The sequence below is a fragment of the Dermacentor silvarum genome, chromosome 7, assembly GCF_013339745.2.
Source record: "Dermacentor silvarum isolate Dsil-2018 chromosome 7, BIME_Dsil_1.4, whole genome shotgun sequence".
NCBI classification, from domain to species: Eukaryota; Metazoa; Arthropoda; class Arachnida; order Ixodida; family Ixodidae; genus Dermacentor; species Dermacentor silvarum.
In genome coordinates this window covers 102,837,670-102,865,023 of record NC_051160.1, presented here as the reverse complement: position 1 = coordinate 102,865,023, position 27,354 = coordinate 102,837,670, and the positions used below count along the sequence as shown (strand labels likewise).

Below are 27,354 nucleotides of genomic sequence, written 5' to 3'. Positions count from 1 at the left end.
AGCTGAAACGCCCGGCCCTGAGGGTATAATAAATAAATAAAATAAATACATGCACCAGGGATTATAAGGAGTGAAGGTTTCTCGTACTTCTGCGCACATGGCCATGCAGGATCACCGGTTCGAAAGCTTTTGAAACCGCTGCCAATAGCACTATGCCTTCGCCGAGCTCCCACCAACCACACAAGGTCGGCAGTCCTAGCAAGCCGAAGTTGGGCGTCGCGAGCCCGAGGACCGCAGTTTCGAGCCCGAGGACCGCAGTTGCGAGCCCGAGGACCGGCAGTTGCGAGCCCGATGACCGCAGTTGCGAGCCCGAAAGGTGGTAAGCCTCAGCTTAAGCCCAAGCGCAGCGTCACCAGCCCTAAACCCGACGCCGGCGCCGCGAGAGGAAAGGCCAGCGGAGTGAGGCCGAAACCCACCAAAGCCGGCGGCACTGACGCGAACCACGAGCAATCGGGTGCACGAACGTCCAGCCTGAGTCCTCCCGTCGCGAAGTCCGGCAAGCCGAACTCGATGGCAGAGTCCATCGGAACGTCGCCGGGAAGCGTGAATGTGAGGAGCAACGCGGCAAGTCCGAAGAGTCCCGTCACGAGTGCCGAGGGCCATGGCGTCGTCAGTCCAGGGAAGGGCGTCACGAGTCCAAAGACGGCGGGGAGGAGCACCGCTGTTATCGGCGTGACCGGTCCTCGCAAGGCTGGCTCCTTTCCGACCTCGCAGAAGCGCGGCAAGAGAAACGTGCGTGGTCACGTGTCTATCTCGGTCGCCGCCGGCGAGGACGAAGGCGGGCGAAACGACGAGGTGACGGCCGTCAGCAAGCGCCGTCACAGCAGGCGCAAGTCGATGGTCGCGGCGGCCTTGGCCAAGTTCCGCAGGTCTCTCAAACCTGAGACGCGTGAGTTGTCTTTCACACCATTTTATAGACGGGGTTCACTACTTCAGCCTCTCTAGTTCTAGTTTTATATTGCGACGTCAAAAATGTATATCTGGTGCAAACGAACGATCAAATTGTCGTGTTCCGGGGCTTCCATGAACGAAGAGGCAGACTGTACTTGAACATGCTTTATTGCATGGTGGCAACTTAAAAGTGGCAGAATGACAGCCAAGGAATACAAGGACAAAATGCACACCCAGCCTTGAAGCCAGAGATTATATACACATAGTGGGCGAGGGTGATGTGATCGCTATATGGGCCGCGTGACAGCAAGGGAACGCTATCACGCAAGTACACGTGTACAGATATGCGACACGAATAAATAAACACCACCGTATATTATCGAACTGTGCTTATTGTAGACAGCTTGCGAGATCACAATTGTTCTTCAAATTTTGATGGGTGGAAATTGCGATGGCAGCTTACTTGAATACTCCTTGCATCCCCCCCCCCCCCCACGTCATGCATATCCAGCTTTGGAATGTATAATCTACAGAGGTATGCACAAGGACCTAGCCGTAATGCGCCATGCACAATGTTTGGAAATTTCAGGAACTTTAGGAAATGTCAATGGTCTGCGGCAACAAAGCTAGGTATATTATCTGAAGAGAATCACTGGAACTGGTATTTCTGGCATTAGTTTTCTGTGTTAGATGTATATCTTGTGCGACATTGTGATTCCTACAGGAATCAAAGTACACACTCAGGAAAGTTACACCCTGTAGGGTGAACTGGATGTCAAAACCTCCTTTTTAATAGTGAAGCTGTTTAAGCCAGCCGTAATTTGTGGTGCGTAGCCGTGGTAGCCATGGAAACCGGAAGGAGAAGGAGGAGGAGACCGCCTGCATGCGCACGCGGTCTCCTCCTCGCCAGCTCTCTGCCTTCCCGATCCCTGCCTCTCTCGTCTCCGCGGCGCGCTGAGCCAGGAGAACAAAAAAAGTTGTCGCAGTTTCACCTGAAAGGCGAAGCATCAATTGCGATAGCAAATTTGTAGAGAGCTATACGGAGTAATGATAGTAGCTTTATCAGCTGTATAAACTTGGTCATGCAGCAGCACCGGCAACACGCAGAACTGTTGTCGACGCCGTCGGCGTTTTGCCCGCGTTCGCTCAAAATGCGTGCGGCGCTGGTGACTGTTGCCGGAGCCTCTGATATAAATAGGCACTTGGTGCCGCAGCTAAACGTCGCCTCCCTTCATTCCCCCTCCCCCCCCTCCCCCACGGCCTCTCGCGCATCGGAAGAAGGCGCGTTTGCTCTACATATATGGTGATTGTAAAGGAGGAAAGAGACGCCTACTTCTGCAGCCCTTAAGGGAGCACGGCGCAGAACGCGCGTTTGTTCTCCTCCGTGCGTTCACTCCCCGTGAAAGCGCGCGCCCCTCGCGCCCTTTCACTCGCACATACAGCGTTCGGCGCGCGGCGATGATTTCATCTCCATTGACGTCATACGGAACCTCACGGCGACGGCGACGGCAGAAATCTGCTTTTGAGTGTCCATATAATTGCTATCGCAATAAAAAAATGTTGCAGTGGCTTAGCTCGGCTATGCCAGGATATACGTAGCGTTAGCAAAGGTTCAGCTGATTATTCTTAGCTTTCCTGGTTGTCTAGATTGTCAAGGATTAGCTTGATTGTCATACTTACTGCTGCTCCAATGACACACACACAAACGCCAGTCAGAAGCGCAGCGGCTCCAGCGCAGTGTCAGACGGCGACTGCACAGCGAGCGCGCGCCGGCGCCAGTGCGTCTACCACGGCTACGACGTCACTCCTCTGGAATGCGCAGACCGGCGGCGGTGAGTCGCGCGCGGCGGCGGCGGAGTGCGCGAGAAGTGCCGGCTTCGGTGCGCAAGCCGTGTGACATCACTGATCCTTGCGCATGCGCAGCACGGCTCTTGATGTGCCGCGCGAAACGGGCTTGGCTAGGCCAGTGTAGCTAACGCTACAAAAAACGAATGCTTGCACTAGGCCGCGCAAAGCTCAAAACCCGGTGGTGGTGCTAGAAACTTTGATTGCCATTGATGGTGGGGTCGAAGCCCCCTACTTGGGTGCTCCCTTACTGTTAGGGCGCACCCTTACAAAACGAAGGAGAGCCCTTGGAGCGCAATCCTTCTCATAGCACTGGAGATGATCCGGCACTGGTCTTGACGGGAAGTGCAGGTCAAAAGAGTCTCCCAGTATGACTTCCCCACGGTCTGTGATGGGGGATGAGGGAAGGTGGGGCATGTGAGGAGGGTGTGTAGGAAGTCTCCTGGTTTGCCGCAAAGTTTGCATGAGGAGGGAATTGGTCAGGGTATCGTGCATGTAGCAGTAAGGGGTATGGGGCAGTCGTCGCCAGTGTGCAAGCTCAAGACACAGTGAAGCTGGCCGATTGATATCGAGCGGCTAGCCTCCAACGCGTTCGGCGTCGGCAAGCAGCAGCGTTCTTGGCACTGTGCCAACCTTGGTTAACGTGCCTGCATTTGTGGCATGCCAGGAACGCTGTCGCTCGTAGGCGCCGACGCGTCCAGCGCTAGTCACGCGAAATGTCACCAAGTTGTTCGCCGTCGGCAAGCGAAAGCGTTCTTGGCACTGTACCAAACTTGGTTAGCCTGCCTGCGTTTGTGGCATGCTGCAGGAGCGCTGTCGCTCGTAGGCGCCCACGCGTCCAGCGGTAGTCACGCGAAATGTCACGAAAGGGAAGGTGCCTCCGAAAACGATCGCTCGAAAATACCTTCCTAGATGCGTAGTTAAGTTAAACCAAGTTAAGACCTAGCAGCAACCAAGTTCATACCTAGCAGTAGCAGCCAGTAAGCTTCGCTGTGCCTAAGCTTTGCGCGTCCGAGTGCAAACGTTTTCACCCTCACTTTCCGGGAAAATATCGAAAATGGGTGCCTTCCTTAGCAGAAAACCCTTGCTGCACCCCTTCATTAAATTCAGGGTGCTAAAAGGGTGTCTGTGCGAACCATACATCTGGCAGAATATAAGGGTGCTCGCGCACAACAAGATTACAAGCAGATACACAACCATAAGTGCCCATTTCCCAGGTGTTTGCGCCAAGTCACTTTTATTGCGATAGCAATTATATGGACACTCCAAAGCAGATTTCTGCCATCGGCATCTCCGTAGCCATCGCCGTCACCGTGAGGTTCCGTATGACGTCAACGGCGATGAAATCGTCGGCGCGTGCCGTATGCTGTATGTGCGAGTGAAAGCGCACGAGGGACGCGCGCTTTCACGGGGAGCGACTGCAAGGCGGAGAGCAAACGCGCGTTCGGCGCCATGCTGCCTGAAGGGCTGCAGAATTAAGCGGCTCTTCCCTCCTTTACAATCACCATATATATATATATAGAGAGAGAGCAAACGCGACTTCTTCAGTCGCGCGAAAGGCCATGGTGAGACGGGAAGAAGGGATGGGAGGCGACATTTAGCTGCGGCACCAAATGCCTATTTATTAAAAAACGCTGCGAGGCGAGAAGGTGGTAAAGACTTCCTACGCTGCTCGACGAGTGTCCCGTTCTCATCTCGCCCAAAACCTCCGAGCCGCCCCCAGAGGCACCGGTATGCTAGCCACCATAGCACCGGCGACAGTCACCAACGCCGCGCGCGTTTGATGCGAACATGGGCAAAACGCCGACGGCGTCGACAACAGTTCAGCGCGTCGCTGGTGGGGCTGCATGTCCAAGTTTATACAGCTGACAAAACAACTATCCTTACTCTGTATAGCTCTCGACTAATTTGCTATCGCAATTGATGCTTCGCCTTTCGGGTGAAACTGCGAAATTTTTTTACGGGTGTCAAGTACGCGAGTATGGACAGATGCATTTAAAACGTGAACAAGGTGCAAATAGTAGGCACAAAAATTACTCCATCTCCCGCTAAAGGGAACCATGTGTGGATGCGAAGCAGCGGGGAGATGGTTAGCTTGAGCGGGAGATGGTTTCGCGGCAGCGGCCCGAGCGCTCATCGCGGCGCTGCACAAGAGAGAGAATGAGGCGCACGCGCCCCGTCATTTTCATACCGCGGAACTACCGTGGCGCCCCCAGCGGAGTATGCAGCTTGAGCGGGAGATGGTTTCACGGCAGCGGCCCGAGCGCTCATCGCGGCGCTGCAGAGGAGAGAGAATGAGGCGCGTGCGCTCCGTCATTTTCATACCGCGGAACTACCGTGGCGCCCCCAGCGGAGTATGCAGCTGTCGCGCCACCTGTCGTGCGCGCCGCTCCGGATTCGTAGAGGAGAGAAAGGGCGGATTGAAGGAGAGAGAGGGGGAGGGGACGCGCATGCGCTGTGGGGGTGTGGCACGCGGGCGCCGCTCCGTACAGGATTCCTAGAGGAGAGAAAGGGGAGGGGGAGCGTAGGAGAGGAGAGAGAGGGGGAGGGGACGCGTATGCGCTGCGGGCGTGTGGGACGCGGGAGAAACGGACAGAGCCGCCGGCAAGAAATGCTTCGCATTTTAAAAAAGCACATAGATGTATTGCAACACAAAGGCGCATAAATTCATAGTTCTCTTGCATTAGCAAAGTTAGTACCCTGATGGCTTGATGTTGAATGACTTGCAACGAGCTGATATGAGTATTATAGGTGTTTCCCCAAGACCCCACAGCATGTGAATAAATTAATGCGTAATAGAGCGTCAATTGTGTGTTATTGTTCAAATGGCACCGTGCTCTGATGAGGACTCGCATGCCGTAAGCCAATCTCTTTTTTACGCATGCAATATGATGATAGAATTTAAGATTGGGGTCTAATTTGACTACCAAGTATGTGGCATAATCAATCGGAGTAATATAATGCTGCCCAATTAATACAGGAGGTATTCTATTTATGAGACGTTGTCCAGAGCTGAAACCAGCGAATTTTGATTTCAGAGGGTTTATTTGCAGTTTGTTTTTATTGCGCCATTCCTGAATGTTTGCAAATGTCAGATTTCAGTCTAGTTACCAGTGCTGAAGTGCTGAAGTGCAATAGGCAGAATTTGGTATAGTCGAGTCATCGGCACATAGCATGCATTGGGAGTATTTAAAACAGCTAGTCATATCATTTATAAAAATTTGAAGCACAAGAGGACCATGAATGCACCCATGTGGTACACCTAAATCAGTCATATCCCAGGCAGCATCAGAAACGTTGACGATTTGAATTCGCTTACACAAGTAACTCTTTAAAAGTAGCAAAGGAGGACCACTAATTCCTATTCAGAGATCTGAAGCGGAAAGAATTGCTTTATTATTCTAACCCACCCTGAGTCCAGTGTGTGTTGCCATTCTTGTTTGGCACAGGTCGCTAAACTGACACGAGGAAGTCGCGAAATTTCCGCGAAATCTTGCCTCGCTGTCACTAAAATTGTCAGTAGACAGTTGAGGGGTTTCAAAATGACATGTACGCGTTTTGGAACACTATAATATAAGCTGAAGTGGCGCAAATCATCTGCTGAAGTGTTTCATGTTTGCCTATAGTGTCCATGCAAGGAAGTAATAAACACTAAATTGGCCGGGAAGGTGTATACGGCTTTTATTTTCTAATACAGCTACGCAACAACGGATGAGTGGAAAAAGTGCGTGCACTTTGAGGTTGCATGATTACAAGGCTTGAACTATTAAAAAAAACACGGGTAACGTGATTTTCTTCGCATGAAAGTTAACGCACTTGGACCACATTATGCATGATAATTTTGTAGTTCTCGGCGCTCGTGAAAGAACAAAATTCTTCGACGCGTGCTTGGTCGTATGTTAACAATGCGATGACAATCACGTGATCATTATGTAGGCGCCCCAGACCGACTACGGCAAATCAAATATAACGCTTCTGTCCCTTGACCCACCGGGAAGTTTCGTGCAGTATTGATATCTCCAAAAGCCATGAGAAACGTGAGTTCATATTCGCGTGAACGAGCCCAGTCGCTGCGATGTTTACTACAGTTGATCTACAAAAAGAAGGACAAGACGACACACAAAACGCAAACTACCAAAAAAGCTTTATTTTTCCAGGGCACAATTTAATGCTCGCACAAATCCACCACGCATGCGCAAATGATTACCTTCTAAGGAAAAATGATTACCTCCTAAGGATACACTTAGATAATAGAATAACAATGTCGAAATTCACGTGGTGGGTGGTTCGCTATTCATTGCAGGTTCTATGGATGTGAACGATTGTTCAGCGCATGCACCGTGGTAAGATTTATGCATGACAAGCTTACAGAGAAATAATTGAGGCTGAAAATCTTTGGAAGTTAGGTCCTGAGTGCATAAGCACCCCATCTGTTAAACTTTCCGTCATTTTGTACATCCGTGTGGCTTTGTGCGAGCGTATAATATGGTGCACTAGAAAAATAAACCTTTGTTGGTAGCTTGCGATTTGTGTGTCGTCTTGTCCTTATTTTTGTGGTCGTTCGCTCTGCGCCATACAACCCGAAGATCACGAACCAAAAAGCCCAAATTTCCCACTATCTTCGTCTGTCTGATTATGCATCTGTGACGTTCTAAATCTCAACATACACTGGATTGCAATTAGTTTTTGTATATTAATTTACTTCTACAGTTGCGAAAGTTCACCACACGAATGGAACTGCAATTAATGGAACTATAAAACCTGCAGCGGCAATACCCATTCAAGTCACTTTTGTAAAAACAAATTAAAAACACGCATTTTGTGAGCACTGTCTGAAGCCTGGTAAGACCCACCATGCTGTGAAGCACAAGCATGGTGTGCACACCATGAATCTGACGACAGCCATTGCTTCATCGTGGTCATAGAGACCGCGTGCCTTAATTTTTATGAATAACAAGATGCGTCCCAGAAAGCCATTTTCGAAACAACTTTCTCAACTTCAAAGTCGCTAAAATGTATCCAATTGGTCGATAATGTCGCTAAAAAACGTCCCTGGTCACTAAATACAAAATTATCTTGCTAAACAGACAAGTAATCCGATAAAGCTAGCAACAACATCACTAAAATGGTAACACTGTGTGAGACCCCTTATTTGTGTACAAGTATGATGATGATGTACAGTGTTATTTGAAGCTTCAATACTTTGCTTTCTACAGTCTATAGAATTGAGCTCCCTCTCTCTTAACTACTACATCTCTCGCTCAAACCGGTTCACTGGTTGCGTAAAATAAGACCTTTAGCGCATTTATGCTTTACCAGTGTAGTTGAATGGGGAAACCAAACTTGGCACCCGCCTATGATGAAGCTTTACCTCGGCCTTTTATCTAAATACATGGGAAAGGAGAAATCGTTTTTCTCAATGGCCACTGCAACCAACTGGAAGAGCTAGGTTTGTGAGATTTAAAAGAAAATGTAGAAATCTAGGGACTGTAAAAGCAGATTTCATTTAGGTCGTCGATGTCGATGTATTGAAAGTTGAATGTTTTCAGAAAACGATGCTATCAAGGTTACTACGCACTAACCCGGCAATGAAAAACGAAATCGCAATTCTGTGGTCTGCACCACTAATACAAATAAAGCGAAAAACATTGATGTAATATACGTCCCTTCAAAATATGCCACTAACTTGTGAGTAGGACTTTTTCAGAACCTTTGTAAACGTTGTAACACATTCACGCAAGCTGCAAAATAATATATTAAGTATGTCCGCGTTAGATGCTTCAGCAAATGCATTTTACCGAACTGCGATATCTGTTTTTGGTGTAGAGATACGAATTTAAAAAGTTCGTGCTTCCATTTTTTTGGAGCTTGTCAGTTTACGGCAACTTTTTAAAAATAATTTCGAGTATAAATCTACATTTCCCAGGCTACTGTCACTACAATTTAACTTTTTCTCTAAAATGCAACAAACTTCATTCAAATCGATCGCTCCAACGACTGTCTCATGAAAAGCATCCTTGCGTTTTACATGCATTTAAACAGGGATATCGGAGTTAGTACAGAGCTAAAGCTTCCTCTTAAACGCATCTCCATTTGTAGAAAGCGGTCGGCGACAGAAGGACCCGCATTTTGCAACGAGTATTGATTCTCGTTCGTGAAATTTTTGCGTAAATGAGGGCTACGATTGCCAGTACTCATGACGACCGTACGTATATCACGTGTTGATAGTTATTGGCAGCGACGAGAGCCAGAATGTCGACCATTCTTTTAGGAAACACGCTTTCGCAAGTTTTCTGTTCTCCAGCCAACCCGAGGTCTTGGATTCGATCCCGCTCGTGGCGGCCGCATTCCGATTGCGGTAGAACGAAAGAACGTTCGTGTACCAATGCCTTCGGTGCACGGTAAAGAACACCAACCAGGTATTCAAAAATGAATCCCGAGTCCCCCATTACAGCGTGCATCATAATTAGATCGTGGCTTGGCCTCTATAAACGCCAAGAATTTATATCATTTTAGAAAGTTTTGTGGATGCGAACCAGTGATCAATATGCATTCTTTTCGCCTTTCGGCATTGAAAAAAAAGTAATTGCTGTAAAACGAAAGCACAGACATGAAAGTGCAACGAAGGAGGCTGTGCAGTCTGTAGCTGCTTGATATCAACTTGGTTGAAGGCTTGAAGCCATATATACGTTGTAGCCGCATGTTTGGAAATACCTGTTTGTTCGTGCAGCACTAGGAATATTGCGTTAAATAAGCTACATGCTAGGCAGGCATTCGTGTATGTCAAACAATAAATGGAGGCAAGTTTATTATGTAATTTCGGTTACTAGGTTATTAGAATTCATACAGGGGACTCGCATAATGGTGACATCCTTGTGCTGCAGTCAGGGGACACTCGTTGTCGGCCACCATTTTGAGGAATACACGCGGACACGCTTTAGTAACCGATCGCCTGCCCACCGCATTCACTTGTTTAGTACCCCGTTTCTCGAGCGTTCCTTCACAGAAATTGCACGTGCCAACCTACAGCTGTGTGCAGCGATTTAAGCAGTGTGGCCATACCTGTACAGTTCCGACAGTAACGCAAATACTGTGCAAAGAAATCAATACGGCTTTCAATGCACCGTCTTCATCTGTTAACTCGGCCGCTAAATGGCCGTACCGAACACTCGGCCACATGCTGCACAAATTGTAACAGTTGAGAGTTAAATGCAGCAAGCTTTCATTCAGCGATTACACAGTACATATATTTAAAGAATGTGTACGGCACACACACGGCTACTCATTCGTTTTTTTTTTTTTACACTCATGACCTTCAGCACCCACCATCTTGATTAATGACCTGCGTCAGCCGCCTAAAGCCGTGTAGCATAAAGCCTAAAGCCGCCATGTGCATCGTTAGACCACGTGGGATTGCTACACCAGTTACAAGATGTCGGAGCATGTGACGATTCTCGGTTTACTTCACCTTCTTTTCCTGTAGTTTGCTCTAAGTTGTAGCTGCCGCAGTCAAGGCCTCCCCGCATCATCGCTATTGCCTTGTATACTAGGGTAGTCAACAACGCATTCGTGGGGCAAACGCGGGAGCACTTTCGCAGTTATTCTACCTATCCCGTGGAGGGAAACCAAATTTGCGTTTGCAGGGTCATATTATTCGACTAACACACTCCGTCAAAACACTACAGGAAAGTCACCAAAGCTCATAGCACACCACGCGTGGGCCATAAACTTTCTATGCGCGTCCTAAAGCCGCCCACACGCACGACTATGCTTCGCAATGGTGGCGGCTAACCAATGTGCGCACAGGGGCGTTAGTATTAGGCAAGATATATATAGCCACAGCATGAAATATTCAGCTCAAATAAACAAAAAATAGAGAAAAAACAACATAAGGAAGAAAAAGTGTACTTGTGCGACCTTGCATTATCATATCCCAATTTCCGGAAAAGCGCTTCTTTCCAGCGGCTACCATGATATTGTCGGCTGTTCAATGTTTTTGTTATATGAGGGTCCTAGACCTCTAAACCCTAAGAAAAGGGTGTCAAGCCTCATATAGCACCGAAAATTATATATATATATATATATATATATATATATATTCTATAGCCAGTTGCGGTCTTGCTTTACAGGAAGATAATTGGTGACGTCACAACCCAGCATGTGGGAGCCGGACATTGGGCACGTTGTGACAGTCGCACCGGCTCGCTTGGCCGCCTCGTATGCTGCTATTCATCGTAAGGGCCAATGTAGCAGCATAGTGGACGACCACGCGAGCCGGAGCGAGTGTGGAAATGTCGCAATGTCCTGCTCGCACGTGAGCACATGACGTCACGATACATTATGCTCGTTGAAAACGAAACAAAACTAGCCGTCGAAAAGCTATTATGTGAAATTATTTACGGCGCTGTGAGGTTTGTCACTATTTTTTCTAAGGTTTAGAGTTCTAGCGCCCCCATTTAGGGCAAAATGAAATGAATAGTCTAAAATCGTGTCGGTACCCCTTAAAGAATTTCATTAGCCTGTGACTAAACAACGCATTTTTAAGCGTTGCCCATACATAACTCGCTTATTTACACCCACTTTTACAATAATGTCCGCATATAAGGCTTTCAAGCTTTTGTTTAAGAAATTTTTTGCACAGTCCATACATTAGCCACACATATTTAACTTTGCATGTACTATCCACCAAAAAAGATTGCTGACGACGGGATCTCAGAAAACGCTAAATATCCGAGCCTCCTTTAAAAGTACCCAGTAAAACCGTTCATCGCAATGTTGTTCGCATATACCAGTGGAGGCTGGAAATGGGAATACCAGGCTGCGTTTTGATGCTGCAAAACTATTCAGCTTTTTGTCAGATCCCTTGGTACTTAAAGTTTTTTTTTGGTCGATAGTACATATGCCATAATGCTTTTGTACAATTTTTACAAAATTTGATCTGGGTGACTGCTATAGTTATTTGAGAGCAGCAGGCTAATTACTCGACACTTAATGCTCTTAGCGCTCTGGAACGCTAGCTTAAGTAATCCGTTGCAATATCTACAATCAGCCCACACACTTCGCCTAAGCATGACCCTTTAACTGCCACTTATATCAGGGAAATATGAAAAATTCACCTTGTTTCATCCACTGAGGATCCTGCGGGAACCTCGCATAACACGTGAAAATAATTAGAAAACAAGGGTTCAATTATTTTTGGCAGATCTGGTAAATAAGCCAGAAACATTAAACTTATGCCACGCGTTATACTTAGCATGCCACCGACTTCCACCAAGTGTGAACTCGCTGTCGACTATTTTTCGCTCAAGACACTTTGAAACTTCGCGAGTAACAGCGCTATAACGCTATCGATCGAGCACCTGCCCACAGCTGAAGCCCAGCCAAATTTTGGGCCGCATAAGGAGCCTATATTAAGATAGTGTAGCTAAAGAGTAAGTAGCTTCCGTGCAAGTGTTTACGCTTGGAAAACCACATAATGCGTCATGAAAGGCCCGCAAAAAGCAGGGGGTTTTGATAGTGAAGCTGAAACAAACGTCATTACCACTCACCGGAAGTGACGCATGACTCTCAACACGTAGCTCCTGTCCAAGGGCTCGTAGCCTTCTGGGTTGCTATTCTGTACACCATGGAGCTAGTAAACAAAGTAGGAGAGAGTGTTACACAACATAGCCAGCCTTGGCAAGCCGAACCCTCTGAGAAGCCATTCTTGTTACTTTTTCTCTCGCAGTATTGGCCCAACGCGTGACCTCGAACACTCATTACATTGGCTGGGGATGTTAGATTCTGGTAGTTTTTAATCAATGCGGACTTGTTTGGCCGCCCTGCAGAATTGACTGCAGAATTGACTGCAGAATTGAAACACTAGAACATACCACTCACTCTGACAAGAGAACCCGTGTTTTGCCGATACGTTTGTCTTTGGTTGCACGATGCTATCTCATAATTCTTTCAATTCTCCCTGCTGGACACGGTCAAAGGCCGTCATTTTTTCGCGTTTAACATCTTGCCATCTTCGATTGACTCACGGTCCAGCTGCGCTTTTTCCGGTGGGCTCAAGACGCCAACATGGCAGAATTCCCCAACATGGCCCAAGTTGAGACAATTACACAATGCTTGGCCACCACAGCAGCCAATCAAAGATGACCGGAGGGCCATTTGGACAAAATGGCAAAATTTGAGCCAAATTCAAAAAGCTTAGTCATACCGGGAGCCAATCAGGATGACAGAATTGCCAATTCGACAGCATAGCGCGTGATTTGAGCAAAAAAGAAAGCTTATAGGCATACCCGAGAGCTAATCAGAGATGACAATGACTTCGACAACATGGCGCAATTCGATAGCGTCCGGAATTGCCCAGCCCTAGTTCACTCTCGTCTTACCATATGGTAGCCTCCCGGTTAGCACTAGGTCCTTAGCACTGGGTAGGACCTAGTGCACAGGAAATGCGGCGATGAACAGGTCCAGTCCTCAGACCGGGATGCATAGTTCAACAGCGAAACTTCCTTTCCAATGGGCCCATATAGGTTTCTTTCGTAGCTGCGGGCTAGGCCGCGGTTTTGTAAAGATGCTTTCCGCTCGGTTCTATGCCACAGTTATTATATACCGTTCGCGCCGGCTAATTTTATTGCTAACGTGAGCATAGTGTTGCTCTGATCACTGACGAAGGGCGATATGTGCGAAAAGGAACTCAATCAGAAAAGCATCGCTAAAAGATCGCGGCCCACCTTTCAGATGATGTCGACGTTCCCTTTTGGCATAGAAAAATCGTTCGCTTTTACCATGCATTTTACGTCGAGATAAATGTCGGTGCTTACGTGGTTCGACAAATCGCGAAAGAAAAGGCGCACAGAAACTTTATCACAGCCAATTCCCTAATAAAGGGAACCCTGGCGTTGCGATCATTGAGCTCTACGATGATTAGTGCCTCTATTTGTCTGGTCTTCCTGCTTGTGGTTTCAAACCTTCCTGTGACGTTGTTATTACGCTTGATCTTTCTAAATTACCAAACACTTATACTCTTCTTAAACACAGCAGGGCAATAGGCCTCTGCGTTCATGCGTATGCATAGCACACTGTTGCATTTATATAACAATATATTGTACAAAATGGTCACATTGCGGCGCTATAACGTAAAATGATGTCCCCCCCCCCCCCAAACTGTTTTTATTCCAATCTGCTGACGTCAAATTTACGTTAACCACCGACGCAAGCATCGGGCGGTGACCCGCAGCGTTGTCTGAACAACCCAATCAAACACTCTCCTCGTTTATAGGAGGTCACCTTTGTTCGCTTTCAAAACCAATGACATTGTCTACACTCAGCGGTTTTTCTTATCTAATTTTCTGACAAGAGGGGAGAAGCACGCTCTAGTGGAGATGGTTTCGATGGGGCCGATCCAGCACAGTGAAAATGGATAACCGCTTGAAGAGGGTGGTGCCGGCTTCTCCAATTGGTCCGCTTCACATTACTTAGCTTGCGTTGGCTGGTAGAAAATCGCGGCTGCTTGCAACGGAAGGAGAAGAATGCCACTTAAACAGATCCTCAGCAAGAAGAGTTGGCAGAGCGATGTCGTATGCATGCCGAAAGGGCTCTATAGCGTTTTACTGCCACGGAAAAAGGTTTACCATGCGCAAATATAAATACATGCTCACCGGCAGGTGCGAGTAGCGAGGGCCTGAGCGATCGGCGGGCAGCCACCTTCTATACCTTTCGGAACGGTGCAGTCTGGGGCTATTGAGAAAAATTTTCAGTTTTGTTCGGCATAATAATGCATTTTTTTTCCGGTACACGTCATTTGACGTGGTGAGTTTTCGCAGTGTTGCGAGGTCGCGTGACATACAGGCCAAGTGGGCGCAGCCAGAAAACACTGGACCAATAGCAGAGGGCTAATGGTGAAAAGGCGTCGAATCAGGAATGATGATTTTTCTATTGTGCGGTTTAATCATGTATATTCAGTGTGTACACATGTTATATCAGATGGGGAGCTATCGCGGTTTTCGTAACGTTGAGTGACAGACAGGCGAAGTTGAGATTGGCCCGAAAATGTTTTGACCAATCGGGGAGGCTGCTTGCAGAAATTGTAATCAAAACAGTTTGGAATCATTTTACGTTATCGCGCCCCAGGTCAATATTACGTATGTACTGCCTTCGATGCAGCCCATGCTGGGCGAACCGCCACGCATGCAACTCCCGCAGACACCAGCGCAATTAAGCGTTCCTCCTAGTAATCGTTGTAGAAGACTCTGATATGCCCGAAAGAGCCTGGCGCAATTGGCACGACGCTCGGTAACACAGCGCGCGCGTATTCCAGAAGGCGGCGACGGCTCTAAAAGCTCGGAGACCACGCTGAGCAGCAAGGACCAGATGTCCCTGTTCGTGGTGCTGACGGTGACCGGGTTCCTCTTCGCCTTCATGGCCATCCTAATCTTCGTTTTCTTCCTCGGCGGCACCACCATACCCGAGGCCGTCGCATGCATCACCGATGGTGCGGCCACAGGGATAGACATTAGGCTGCCTGGTGCCCGATTACTGTAACGTATACAGTCTACGATAATGAGCAGGCTTGTTAACCCTTTGTATCCTTTGCTATTAGCAGCCTTAGCCTGCATCGGCCACTTTGTGTCTGTCTATCCTCCTTTAAGCCGTTCTTTAATTGAATAGAGTCCTTTAAATTCCTCCGCCGCTGAGTGGAAACAAACCGGCGTCACACCCGTTCCTCAAGCACAGCAGCTTTACGCCATAGCACGCGGCGCCACGAATGCCCACGGATTAACATTCGACTTTAGCTCTAGATGGCACAGAGTGTCCAGAGTGAATAAGCGCGAGATAGGAGCCCGACTGGAGCACATGGCTTTTACATAACGGGTTTCGGGGGTGGTTATACGGCGTGTCGCTGCATAGCTTGCAGACTGATGGCATTAATGTGGACAGTAATCGTGAAATGGGTCCTGCCCAAATTTCTTCACTGCGAAGTATTCTTTGCCTCTTCTCAAACACTTTCTGACAATCCGGAAAATTCGCATAATTCCACTACGGCGTGCCTACGTGACTGGTACGTAAATCCCGGGAATTTAAACTTAATTTTCAAATAGTTAAAAAAATTACTAGATGGATCGCTAGCGCTAATGACAGCGTTCATCCGTAGTTGGAATTATGAGTAAGATAGGGATTTGTCTAATGCTTGTAGTTCCGGCTTCGGACGTTCTTGTGGCGTCATTTTGTACGCTTTGCCTTTCAATTTTTCCGAGAAATCTTAAATCTTAGTTTAATAAATACATGAAGGCAACGAGTTTGTGTGCATAGTCACGGCGAACTTTTGCGTACCTGTCGCTATATATTCTTGAGTATAATTAATTTCCGGTCACAAAGTCGCAACACCGTCTGGAACCAAAAGGACGAAGTTAAGGCAAGGCCAAGTCTCAATCGCTCTACTTGCAACTCTTGTGGACACTGACGTCATAGTTCCGGCTTGTAATTCTTGTAGGAAACTCTATGCTTCGTGGTAGGTATAGGTTGCTCTGTCGGCTTGTGGGGGGCCTCTTCAGTAAGCAGAAGACCCCGGTGGTGGGATTCGAACCAGGGTGCCCAAGCGCAATAGCGGGATGTGCAACCCATTGGGGCGCAGACGCAGGCACCGAGCGAGCGAATAACTGGCACCGTTACTTCGATCCTTCCTGGCAGCTAACGCTTTGAGATGATTCGGGCGCGCGTCACGTTGTGGAGGGGGCTTCTGTCGTTCTAGCAATGCACGTCACATTACTTTCGGTCGTCCACCTTTTTTTCCGAGCTTGGTGTTCCGATATCGGAGGTCATGACTGCGAAGTGATAATGCAGTAGTCTGCCACCAAAGAACAGCGGTGACACATGACAAAGACATGACAAACTGCTGTTTTCAACCTTGCCGGTTGAAAACTGCAGCGCAGGAAAATGCAGCGCCAAATGTAGCCTGCCAATCTGCCCTGCTAAACTCTTTACCAGACCTCTGTATTACAGTGGAAGCACGATTTCACGAAATCGACGAGGGATGATCAAACTTTCGCAAAATTGGGAATTGGAACTTGGAATACGGTGACCTCTTGAGGCGTGTTGCCGACGCAGAACAAGTGTCAGGGCGATGACGACACTGACGGGAAGACGCAGAACGAAAGTAAACAAAATTCTCCACTATCTCGGTTAAACCACAAATTTATTAGCGAAAGTGTGCTACTTTGGCTTGCCTACGGCTTTTCAGTAAGAGTTACGCAGCTGCCGTAGCTCGCGAGGGTGACGCGAGCCTAGATTCCTCCCTGCATGTCGCCTGAGTAGGTCGACTGCGTCCGTGATCACGCTAGCTTTAAGGGACACGTTCTGCGTCTTCCCGTCAGTGTCGTCATCGCCCCGACACTTGTTCTGCGCCGGCAACACGCCTCACGAGGTCACCGTCTCCAAAGTTCTCTGCGGCGCTCATGTCTGCGCTGGCATCAGTGCTTACGTAGTCAGCCAAGTTCCCGCTCGGCGGGATAACGTCAAGCCGGCTGAGCTGTTCCCAGGAAGCTGAAAGCTGACTGTTCGACCTTGGTGCGGGGGGGCTCGCTAGACACGAGCTAGCTTCGTTGTGGAGCATTAGCAAACCGCATGGTTATAGCAATTTATGATTATGAACGCCTTTCCTTCTACAAGGTTGCATGTCACTACTCCGATCGTCATATACGCACAGATCTTTTTAGGCATTTCACTTACTTACTGTCTCTTCTAGGTCAACTTTGTAAAATTGAGTTAGTAAATAGACTAAACACATTTAAAAACATTTTGGGAATGCGAATTTGTAAAATAAAGAAAACGTGAAAAGAGGTTTTGTAAAATCTGGGTTCAACTGTACCGCTTCGTGGTATAGGAACATCTGGGTTCGAGAAAAGGGGCCATCCGAAATTTCTAAAAAAGCAAAACCATCTATCTCTACTTTTTTTTCGAGTGCGCCTCCTGTTAGGGTCCCCAACTCAACCGGTAAGCGTTCCGGCCGCGGTTCACGCTTTGGAAGTCGTACCGAACGTGCTAGCAAAAAACAGCGGAGTTATGCACTGGCCGCGTCTTAAATGAGCTTTCATTAGCTTTCATTATCTCGCCAAACGTTTCTTTACCTGAAATGAACCTTTTCATTGTAATGAATAGCACGTAACGAACTACTCCTGCACGGGGTGCGTTCACACTGCGTTTCCTAGAGCAAAAAAAAAGAAAAAGACTGCCATCGCAGGACATGATAAACCCTTTGATGATATATAATGCGTTATTTTGAGCGTATGGGTGGTTTCCTTAAGTTCCGCTCAAATGCACTTCTCTGAAACGTCGTCCCAGACGTCGTCTCAAACCTCACCTCTTGAGACTTCTTGTAGGCTTCTGATAGACTTAGGTTAGCTTCGATTAGGCGAAATTGTTTTCTGCGTGGTGCTTGCGCAGAGTGCGTGGACGCCAAGGAGTATCTGGACAATCTGCTGAACCGCACCAGGGATCCGTGCACCGACTTTTACGGCTACGTGTGCGGCTCGTGGCACGAGAAAGGAGGCAGCTTTTTCGGCGACGCAAAGCTGCACGCGCTCTTCAGGCTCAACGCGACGCTGTTCCACATGCGGCAGATCAAGCGCGCTGAGGAGACCCGCCACGGCATGCACCTCCTGAGGCCCATATACAGGCGAGCACTCCTCTCACGCTAAATGACGCTAAGCAGTTGATTACCAAGCACAGCACTTAGGAAACTACAAGACTTGTGATTTTTGCCTGCACGACCCGCCGTGGTTGCTTAGTGGCTATGGTGTTGGGCTGCTAAGCACGAGGTCGTGGGATCAAATCTCGGCCACGGCGGCCGAATTTCGATGGGCGCGAAATGCGAAAACACCCGTGTACTTTGATTTAGGTGCACTTTAAAGAACCCCAGGGGATACAAATTATTCCGGAGTCCCCCCCCCCCTCCCCCCCCTACGGCGTGCCTCATAATCAGATCGTGGTTCTGGCACGTAAATCCCCATAATTATTCTTTTGCCTGCACATCAGAAAAATGATCTTGTGCTTACGTCTGCTCTGTTGCACAAATTTCGCAGAAAGATCCCTTTTTATTGTCCGGGACCGTTCGATGTGCTGTTTGTTGCCAGGTATTGAACAATTATATATAAATGTTAACTTTCTCTGGTCAAGGCCCCTCTACATAAGTGATGTCCAAAACATGGCGCCCGTCACGTCATCGGGTTTTTGCGTCGTTTGCTTTAAATCAAAGCGTGTACTTAGAGATTCCTTACTATTCCTCGCTGCATGAGGACGATGTGGACATCACGAGAGGTGCAGACGAAGGAAATTTCACGCGTGAGCTCTGTGGCGCCCGAATGTTTGTGCTTGGCAATAGGCAAGACAAGTTCAAGTTTCCGCCGCAACACAAGTGTCATTTTATCCCCTAGCGAAGAGATACGAAAGCTTGCGGTCGCGTCAGGCCTGGTTCCCCTCGCATTGGAGCACGTGAGCGCCCGTTCTCCCATGCACGCTTGCCGCTGGCGGTTGCGTTTTCGCGATGCCAAGTGCGACCTCGTTATTGTGCAAGTCTGGAACGATATATACTGCAGCGTCATGCAGTTCCGCAACAACCTTGAATACACGAAGCACTTGGTAGCAGCCCGTGAAACTAAATATTTCAGGGAATTTCGCAGATGAGACAAGCCGCGCACTGTGCAGAGTGAAATCGCTAATTTTTCTGTCCGCATGCTTTCTTTCGATCCATGTCGTCTGCTAAATCGAGTGGCCCTTACGCACACAGCCATTGATTTTAATAAGCAACGTATACAGGCGCGCTCACTCAATGCGGCTCCTTGACGGGACGAAGCGCGCTGCAGAATCTAACTGATGAGAAACGTCGTGGTTAACCGCGCAATGCGGGAACGCGGTCATTGCAATATCATGTTTTGGTTGCAGTGAAAAGGGCAAATGCCACAAGTGTTTTCAGGAAATTATGCCCGTGATCGGCTAGCCAGTGAGGCGACCGCGTGACAGAACGACAGCTGCAGTAGTTTACACAACTGGCAATTGCGCACAGCTAAGTTCAGTTCACACCGCCGGCGGGGGTATTACACAAGGGGCAGGTTTCACATAAGTTCCACATTATGTTCACATTATTAGGTATATGAAAAGTTATCAATCACACGGTGTTGGAACAAAGACGGGAAATTGATGTCAACAATGTCAACAGGAAATCTGTTCCAGTATTTGGCAGTTTGAGGAATGAACGAGGCGGGAAAATTAGTGGTTCGGAGACACGGGTGTGCGACTTGCTGACTGGTGCAGTGAGAGATGCGTGCCGTGGGAACGATGTATGGCGCATGAAAGGTGAAGGTGGCAGATGCATGTTCCAGTTTTGATCGAACAAAGTGATTATAGGCAAGCAATTTTATGTTTTGTGGGGCCTGACGGAGATTACGCTTCAAAAAAATGGTGTCTTATAGCAGATGATATCTTCTAGAAGTATGTGTATGTCAGGACCAATCATTGCACACACTGAAAACTAGGCAGTTATAGGACTGTATTAGCTCCATAGGCATGCTTCCGATTTGGTAAGGACATTGAAAAGGATTACTGCTGCGAGTAATTTACACAACTTTACATTTCTTGCATTAATGATCATTAGTCAATCGTCACACCATTTTAGTACGTTGGCGAGGTCTTTGTGCAGAGCCGTTTGATTGGAGGTGCTACTTACAGTGCGATAAATTACAGAGTAATGGATGAGCATTCGCATGTGACAGGACACATGGGATGACGTATAAATGATGAAATCATGGAATCTGACAGCACTTCGTTTAATATTTCCAAGCCTTTGCAAGCGTTTGTGCTAATATTTGCTCGCAGCCGTCGCCAATAAAAAAATACATTTGTAATTCTTTTAATTATGCCATTCATCTTCTGAGTGATGCTAATAATATTTTAACAACGCACGATCTGGGCAGCCCGGGTGGCCGCGCGCGCCCGCCTGGGACACAAGGCTCCGCAATGCTCCGGGGGGAAGGTAGGAATGGGAGGAGGGCGCGTTTTATTTCGGCCGGCCCGGGGCGGCGGCCCGCGCCCCGAAATGGAGCTTGGTTGCTGGCTTGGCGAATGGACGTCCGCACGTGCGACCTGCAGATGACATGTGAGAAGCGCCCTCGAGCCTTAGAATTTATATATCGATTCCGGCAGTTAACCATAATAAAATTAACACTTGCTAAGTGCGCTATTCAAAAGAGTTACGAGATAAATGACCGCTTTTTACTGCGACGTCAGTGTGTTGTCACGTAGCGGGATCGCTTCTTGCTTTTGACAGTAATCGTTTGTGCATGGCAGATTCATAAAGTGCCTTGCTGTTGTACAAGTATGCAGTTCACGTCGATTAACTGGTAATTATTCCACACTTAATGTTCAGGCGTGGAGTCTATATTCGCAGATGCAGAAAAAGACGCTTACAAATTTTGTGATTGAAAATCTGCGCTCGTATTCACACACAAAAAAAAACAACAAAAACAAACTTGCACGCCAAAGATTTCTGCCAAAGGAAATGAAAGCTAATCGGGATGACGGACGTATTGGCGTAGGAACCCGGCTTATGGGAAGCAGCACTTGCGAATGAAAAGCTTCGTAAATTCGGCCCCTGTTTTGGTCTTGTGTGTATTCAATGATTCTGAAGATGCAATGAATGTGCTCAAACTATATCTCCAACAAGCATAAATAACTGGCGCCCTATAGGGGTTCTATTCCTGTTTTAAGTGAATCGTCAAATATCCGATATAACCTATTGCGCCCGTTCCTTGCCCCCTCGCAGCGCCTGCTACAAGTTCATGTCAGAGCCGGTGATACTGGAGGACGCGCTGAGCGAAGCGCTGAAGTACCTCGACATCGCGCAGCTGATGAAAGCAGCGCGGTTCTTCGATGTGGTGCGCTACCTCGTGCGACAGTCTATGCAGGTGCGTATATCAGCCTGCTGGGAGGTGTTCTTTACAGTATGTTCCAGATGCGCCCGCTCTCTGCATGCTCCGCTGAGCCAGCCGTCGCCTATAGCAACGGACGCTACCTCTACTTTATATGCTATTCCTCCCATCCGACTTCTGCAGCTGATGTTGTTTAATAATGTGTTAGGATTAGAAGTGTCAAATTAGAAAAAGTGCATGTGCCTGCAGTGTGGGAAGCTCGTGACGTGGAAGAGGTGAGAGGTGATGGGAGAGCTTAGAAAAGCGTGTATGTATGTATGTATGTATGTATGTATGTATGTATGTATGTATGTATGTATGTATGTATGTATGTGTATGTATGTATGTATGTATGTATGTATGTATGTATGTATGTATGTGTATGTATGCATGCATGCATGCATGCATGCATGCATGTATGTATGTATGTATGTATGTATGTGTGTATGTATGTATGTATGTATGTGTGTATGTATGTGTGTATGTATGTATGTCTGTATGTATGTATGTGTGTATGTATGTATGTATGTGTGTATGTATGCATGCATGCATGCATGTATGTATGTATGTATGTATGTATGTATGTATGTATGTATGTATGTATGTATGTATGTATGTATGTATGTATGTATGTGTGTATGTATGTATGTGTGTGTGTATGTGTGTATGTATGTATGTATGTATGTGTGTATGTATGTATGTATGTATGTGTGCATGCATGCATGCATTCATGCATGTATGTATGTATGTATATATGTATGTATGTATGTATGTATGTATGTATGTGTGTATGTATGCATGCATGCATGCATGTATGTATGTATGTATGTATGTATGTATGTATGTATGTGTGTATGTATGCATGCATGCATGCATGCATGTATGTATGTATGTATGTATGTATGTATGTATGTATGTATGTATGTATGTATGTATGTATGTGACGATGGTCTGCGTCAGACCACTGTAACCCCCGTATTCCACATGCATCCTAACTAGAAACCCAAGCTTTACTCGATACAAATGACGCCTCACGGGAACGCGCCGAAGGAAACACAACGCGCGTCGCGGGCACGTTCATGCCAGGCCTCATTTAGACCAAGTCAAGCATGGGCGTTAAGATGCATTTCTAAAAACGGGGGTAAGTTGCCCACAGCCGGTTTAAATCACGGAACCGGTACGTCAAAGAGATGCGACATAATGCGAATGCATTTCTCTCGTATTTACCACTAAATCACTCCTATTTTTTATGGTGTTTCGCCACAAGGCCTGACACGGAGAGTTCATGCCTAGGGGAGCTCGACTACCGGTGCAGAGCGCGGGGAAGGAAGACAGAAAAGGCGGGGGGGGGGGGGGGTCTATAAAGGGGACACCGCTTTGCGGGCCGCAGACTCACGAACAATGACGCATTGTTTAATTCAGCCATTTTTTTTCTTGTGTAGTAGCATATAGCCATTTGGAAGCTATATACAGGGTCATATTCATGGGTGGGCGGAGCGTACGCAAGCTTGTCCCTTGTGGAACCTCCCTAAGGTTGCTGCTTGAAGCGTTCGAATAGAGCTGCTGCCGCAATCTGAAATGACCACTGAGTGCTTCGTTGATATAGGTGGTGTCGAAGTACAGCGCCCAACGACCGCTTCCTCATTTTAACAAACAAATCTCGAAGGCAATGCTTTCGATGGCTGCATGCTCCGGAAGCAAGTGTAGCAACAAATGTCCATCTGTCTTTGTATATCATGCAAGTTACATGATACTTATTTTATAGAGGCAGTAATGAGCAGATATGGTTATATAAGTTTACGCAGCAATACATGTAAATGCAAACTCATATAACCACTTTTGCTTCTGTCTTGTTGGGCATGGATTATGTCACGTGATACGTCTGCAGACTAGATTAAGCTGTGGACGTGCAATAACCATCCGCACTTGAAAGGATGCTATCATTCTCAGGAATGAATGCAACCGGCTGAATTCACTAGACGATTTGATTTGCTTTTGTTTAATGTGTCATCTGGTGTTTATAAAAACAAGGTGTTTGCCTCTGTTACCATACGCCCAACTTACGCCCATACGCCCAACTTGGGACACTGGGTGTACGGCACTCTGAACCGAAGTGCCGCTTTTAACAGGGGAGCAGGTTTAAGTCGACCCTTCGCTGTCTGTCTGCCCGGCGGTGTCACGAAGGGGCAGGTTCGGGAACCCACCACCAGAGGGCGCGCCAGTCCCGTCGGGACCAATCAGAGCGCGCGCCGGGGGCGAGGGAGGAGGCGAGGGGTCTAAGACACGGTGTAAGAATAAGTGGTCTAAGAGCAGGTGTTTCGCCGTCGCGCGCATAGTAATTTATCCGATGCTCGGTGGAGTCGAGCCAGCACCGAGCGCGTACTTTACGGCGGCGCCAATAGACGGCGCAGAATGTGCAATAGGAAGCAGCATGCAATAGCAGCACTGCAGCTGGAGAGCAGGCCAGCTACACAATTTGGCAAATCACGATTTCGATCAGCCGAATGTACAGTTACAAAAACCTCTGAAATTTCTTACGCGCTGGGCAGAATTAAACCCACTTCACGCGGATTCATCAAGGACAGCCGCCCGACGCTTCAGCAAGCTGCGCCACAAATTCCCAGGGTAATTGCCGCTTTTCAGTGAAAGTCTTTCCCACCAATGCTTTGCGAGCTTGCAATGAATGCACTGGGTATGTTCTCGGAGGGTGCCTTCCTTAGGGCACGTGCAGCCGCGCCGTGCATTTCGGAGGCCACACGCTGGATTCGCGGCGGCACCGCTAGATTGCACAGTGTTCAGAGGGAAGACCGAGAGAGTCGCCCTGCTGCAGTACTCGCCTCACACATGAAGCATTTCGACGAGGGCCATATGTTGGGTCTCTGTATTGCTTCAATGTGAATCACGTGACCGTCGACCGTCATCGTGAGATGCGTTCTGCCACTGTTGTTTCGATAGGGGAGTACGCTGAGCTTTCAGAGTTGCCTATCTCAATTGCCGTCGATATATACGTATACTCACGGCACCCTTTTGGCTCAACGATCTATGTCATGCCGCCGCAGGTTGGCGTTCACACGCTGTTCCACATCCGGTTAATCTTCGAGGATGGCCGCGCCATGCTGTACATAACCGAGGGCCAGACTTTGTCGGGGAAGCTGGGACAGCCGTTCAGGGCGACTCGCGAAAGCTTCGATAGAATCCTCAAGGTAAGCTGCTCTGGAGCACTCGCGAAGTACCCACGTGAGCAGTGAGACAGAGAGAAAAAAAGAGGGACAGGAAGGTTAACCAAGTGAGCGTTTCCGGTTTGCTACCCTGCGCAGTCATGCGGGAAGATGGCGTTAGAAATAGAGCAGAAAGAGCGCGATAAAAATGGAAATGTATTCCAATTATAGACAATAACATAAAGAAGTACATTACAAAAACTACAACAACGGTTGCACGGTCTGCTGCTTTAACGATGAGCCTTCTCGTTCGATAGAGGCTAGTCGTCCAACTGAACGAATCTGCACGACGGGGTGTGATAGTCTCTGCACCTTAGGTCGTCAACTCAACTTTTCCAAAGTCATTCAGGCTCACACCGAACCGTGAATCCGAGTCCAAGTGATACCTGGTAAGTAGAATTTCGGCGAGTCTAAGCAGGACTGTGCTGTCAAAAAAATCATACGGAGTATTTATTTGCCTAGCCGGAGCCAAGGTCACACTCAAGAACTGGGTCTCCAGAAAACGTGGGCCTGTCTAATATATCATCATCATCAGCCTATATTTATGTCCACTGCAGGACGAATGCCTCTGCCTACGATCTCCAATTACCCCTGTCTTGGGCTAGCTGATCCCAACTTGCACCTGCAAAATTCCTAACTTCATCACCCCACCTAGTTTTCTGCCGTCTTCGACTGCGCTTCCCTTCTCTTGGTATCCATTCTGTAACTCTAATGGTCCATGGGTTATCCATCCTCCGCATTACATGGCCTGCCCAGCTCCATTTTTTCCTCTTAATATGAACTAGAATATCGGCTATCCCCGTTTGCTCTCTGAGCCGCACCGCTCTCTTCCTGTCTCTTAGCGTTAGGCCCAAGATTTTTCATTCCATCGCTGTTTGTGCTTCTTACATCGCTTCATTACATCGCTTCTTTGTTAACCTCCAAGTTTCTGCCCCGTATGTTAGCATCGGTAGAATGCAATGATTGTACTTTGACGTCTCGGTTGGGACGACGTTTATTAGGCCCGGGAGCTCGTCAGCGAACCCTAGGCACCTAGGCGATGATGATCATCATATATGCAGGCGAAGAGGAGGATAGGTAAAAGTGTGAGGAGGAGGATGATGATGATAACATAAGGATGAGGAAGATGTGCGTAATAAACGCCCACACTAATCCCCCCTCCCCCCCCCCCACGTGAAAGCGGCCATCCTGGCCGGCCATCAAGGTGTCGAGGCACGCCGTGTGAAGGGCTTCATGCGGGTGACAACCTTGGTATTGCGGCAACGGTGGTCTGTGGGGGCGTTAAGAGGAGTTACGCGATAGTTGACAGGTGAAGTCTGTCCAAGGACTGTGTACGGCCCGATGAACCGTGGCTGGAACTTTTCACACAAACCAGGGGTGCGAACAGGAGTCAGGAGCAGGACCTCGTCACCAGGTGAAAAAGATACAACGCGATGGCATTCGTCGTAAATATTTTTCCGGTCTTGTCTGGCCTCTGTGTTCAGGCGAGCACGCTGGCGACAGTGGTCGAGTCGGGAAACGTACTTTTCGCACGATGATAGAGATTAATTAGCCTTGAAGTTGAAGAATGAAACGTCCAGAAAGGAAATAGGGGAGCGTCCATAAACGAGGTACAATGGCGAGTAACCAATTGTGCGCTGCACGGCCGTGTTATAGGCGAAATGGTAAAAGGACATCCCATTTTTGTGGTCGGGTTGAATATAAGCGGCGATCATGTCGGCAACTGTGCGATGAAACCGCTCGGTCAGGCCATTAGAATGGGGGTGATAGCTAGAACCAGTATTGTGGGCAGTGCCGGAGGCTCGAAGAACTTCGTTTAGCAGTTGTGAAAGGAACGCCTTTCCACGGTCACTGAGCAGTATACAAGGAGCACCATGGCGTAGAATAATGCCTTCAAGAACGAAGTGAGCAACTTCCGAAGCAGAGCCAGTAAGCACAAAAGCTGTCTCAGCGTAGCGCTTCAGATGGTCGACGGCAGTCACTATCCATCGATTTCCAGCAGTAGTGACCGGAAGGGGCCCGTAAAGGTCAATCCCAACAACCTCGAACGGGGCTGCGGGGCACGGAGTCAGCTGTAATTGGCCGACAGGGACAGATGTGTTTGCGACGCTGGCAGGGAGAGCAGGAACCGACGTATCTGGCGATGCTAGCAGAAAGGCCAGGCCAATAGAAACGACCTCGAATGCGGTCATAGGTTTTATATAACCCAAGGTGACCATCTGTCAAATCATCGTGAAAGGCGTTGAGGACACGGAGTTGAAGAGAGCTTGGTAGAACTGGCACCCAGCGTTGCCCGTCAGGATGGCAAATACGGCTGGCTTAAAGTGCGCGAGTTGGCGACGGAGGCGTGCGTTAGGTGGACGAGAAGCCCAGATAGGTGCTCTATGAAGCGTTGCCAGTACGGGTCAGCCAGCTGACGAGAGGCGAGTGGCTGATCATCGTCGAAAGGC

General features: G+C 48.1%; 1 protein-coding gene across 1 annotated transcript in view; it reads left to right on the top strand.

The window, feature by feature from the left end:
• The first annotated feature begins 291 nt into the window (after nt 1-291).
• The window catches only part of LOC119459663 (uncharacterized), a 37,993-nt gene continuing 10,930 nt past the window's right edge, over nt 292-27,354 (top strand). The window contains exons 1-4 of the mRNA XM_037721331.2: nt 292-889; nt 15,047-15,220; nt 18,169-18,400; nt 21,542-21,683. Coding sequence (XP_037577259.2) covers nt 292-889; nt 15,047-15,220; nt 18,169-18,400; nt 21,542-21,683 — 1,146 coding nt within the window. The remainder of the gene's footprint in view (nt 890-15,046; nt 15,221-18,168; nt 18,401-21,541; nt 21,684-27,354) is intronic.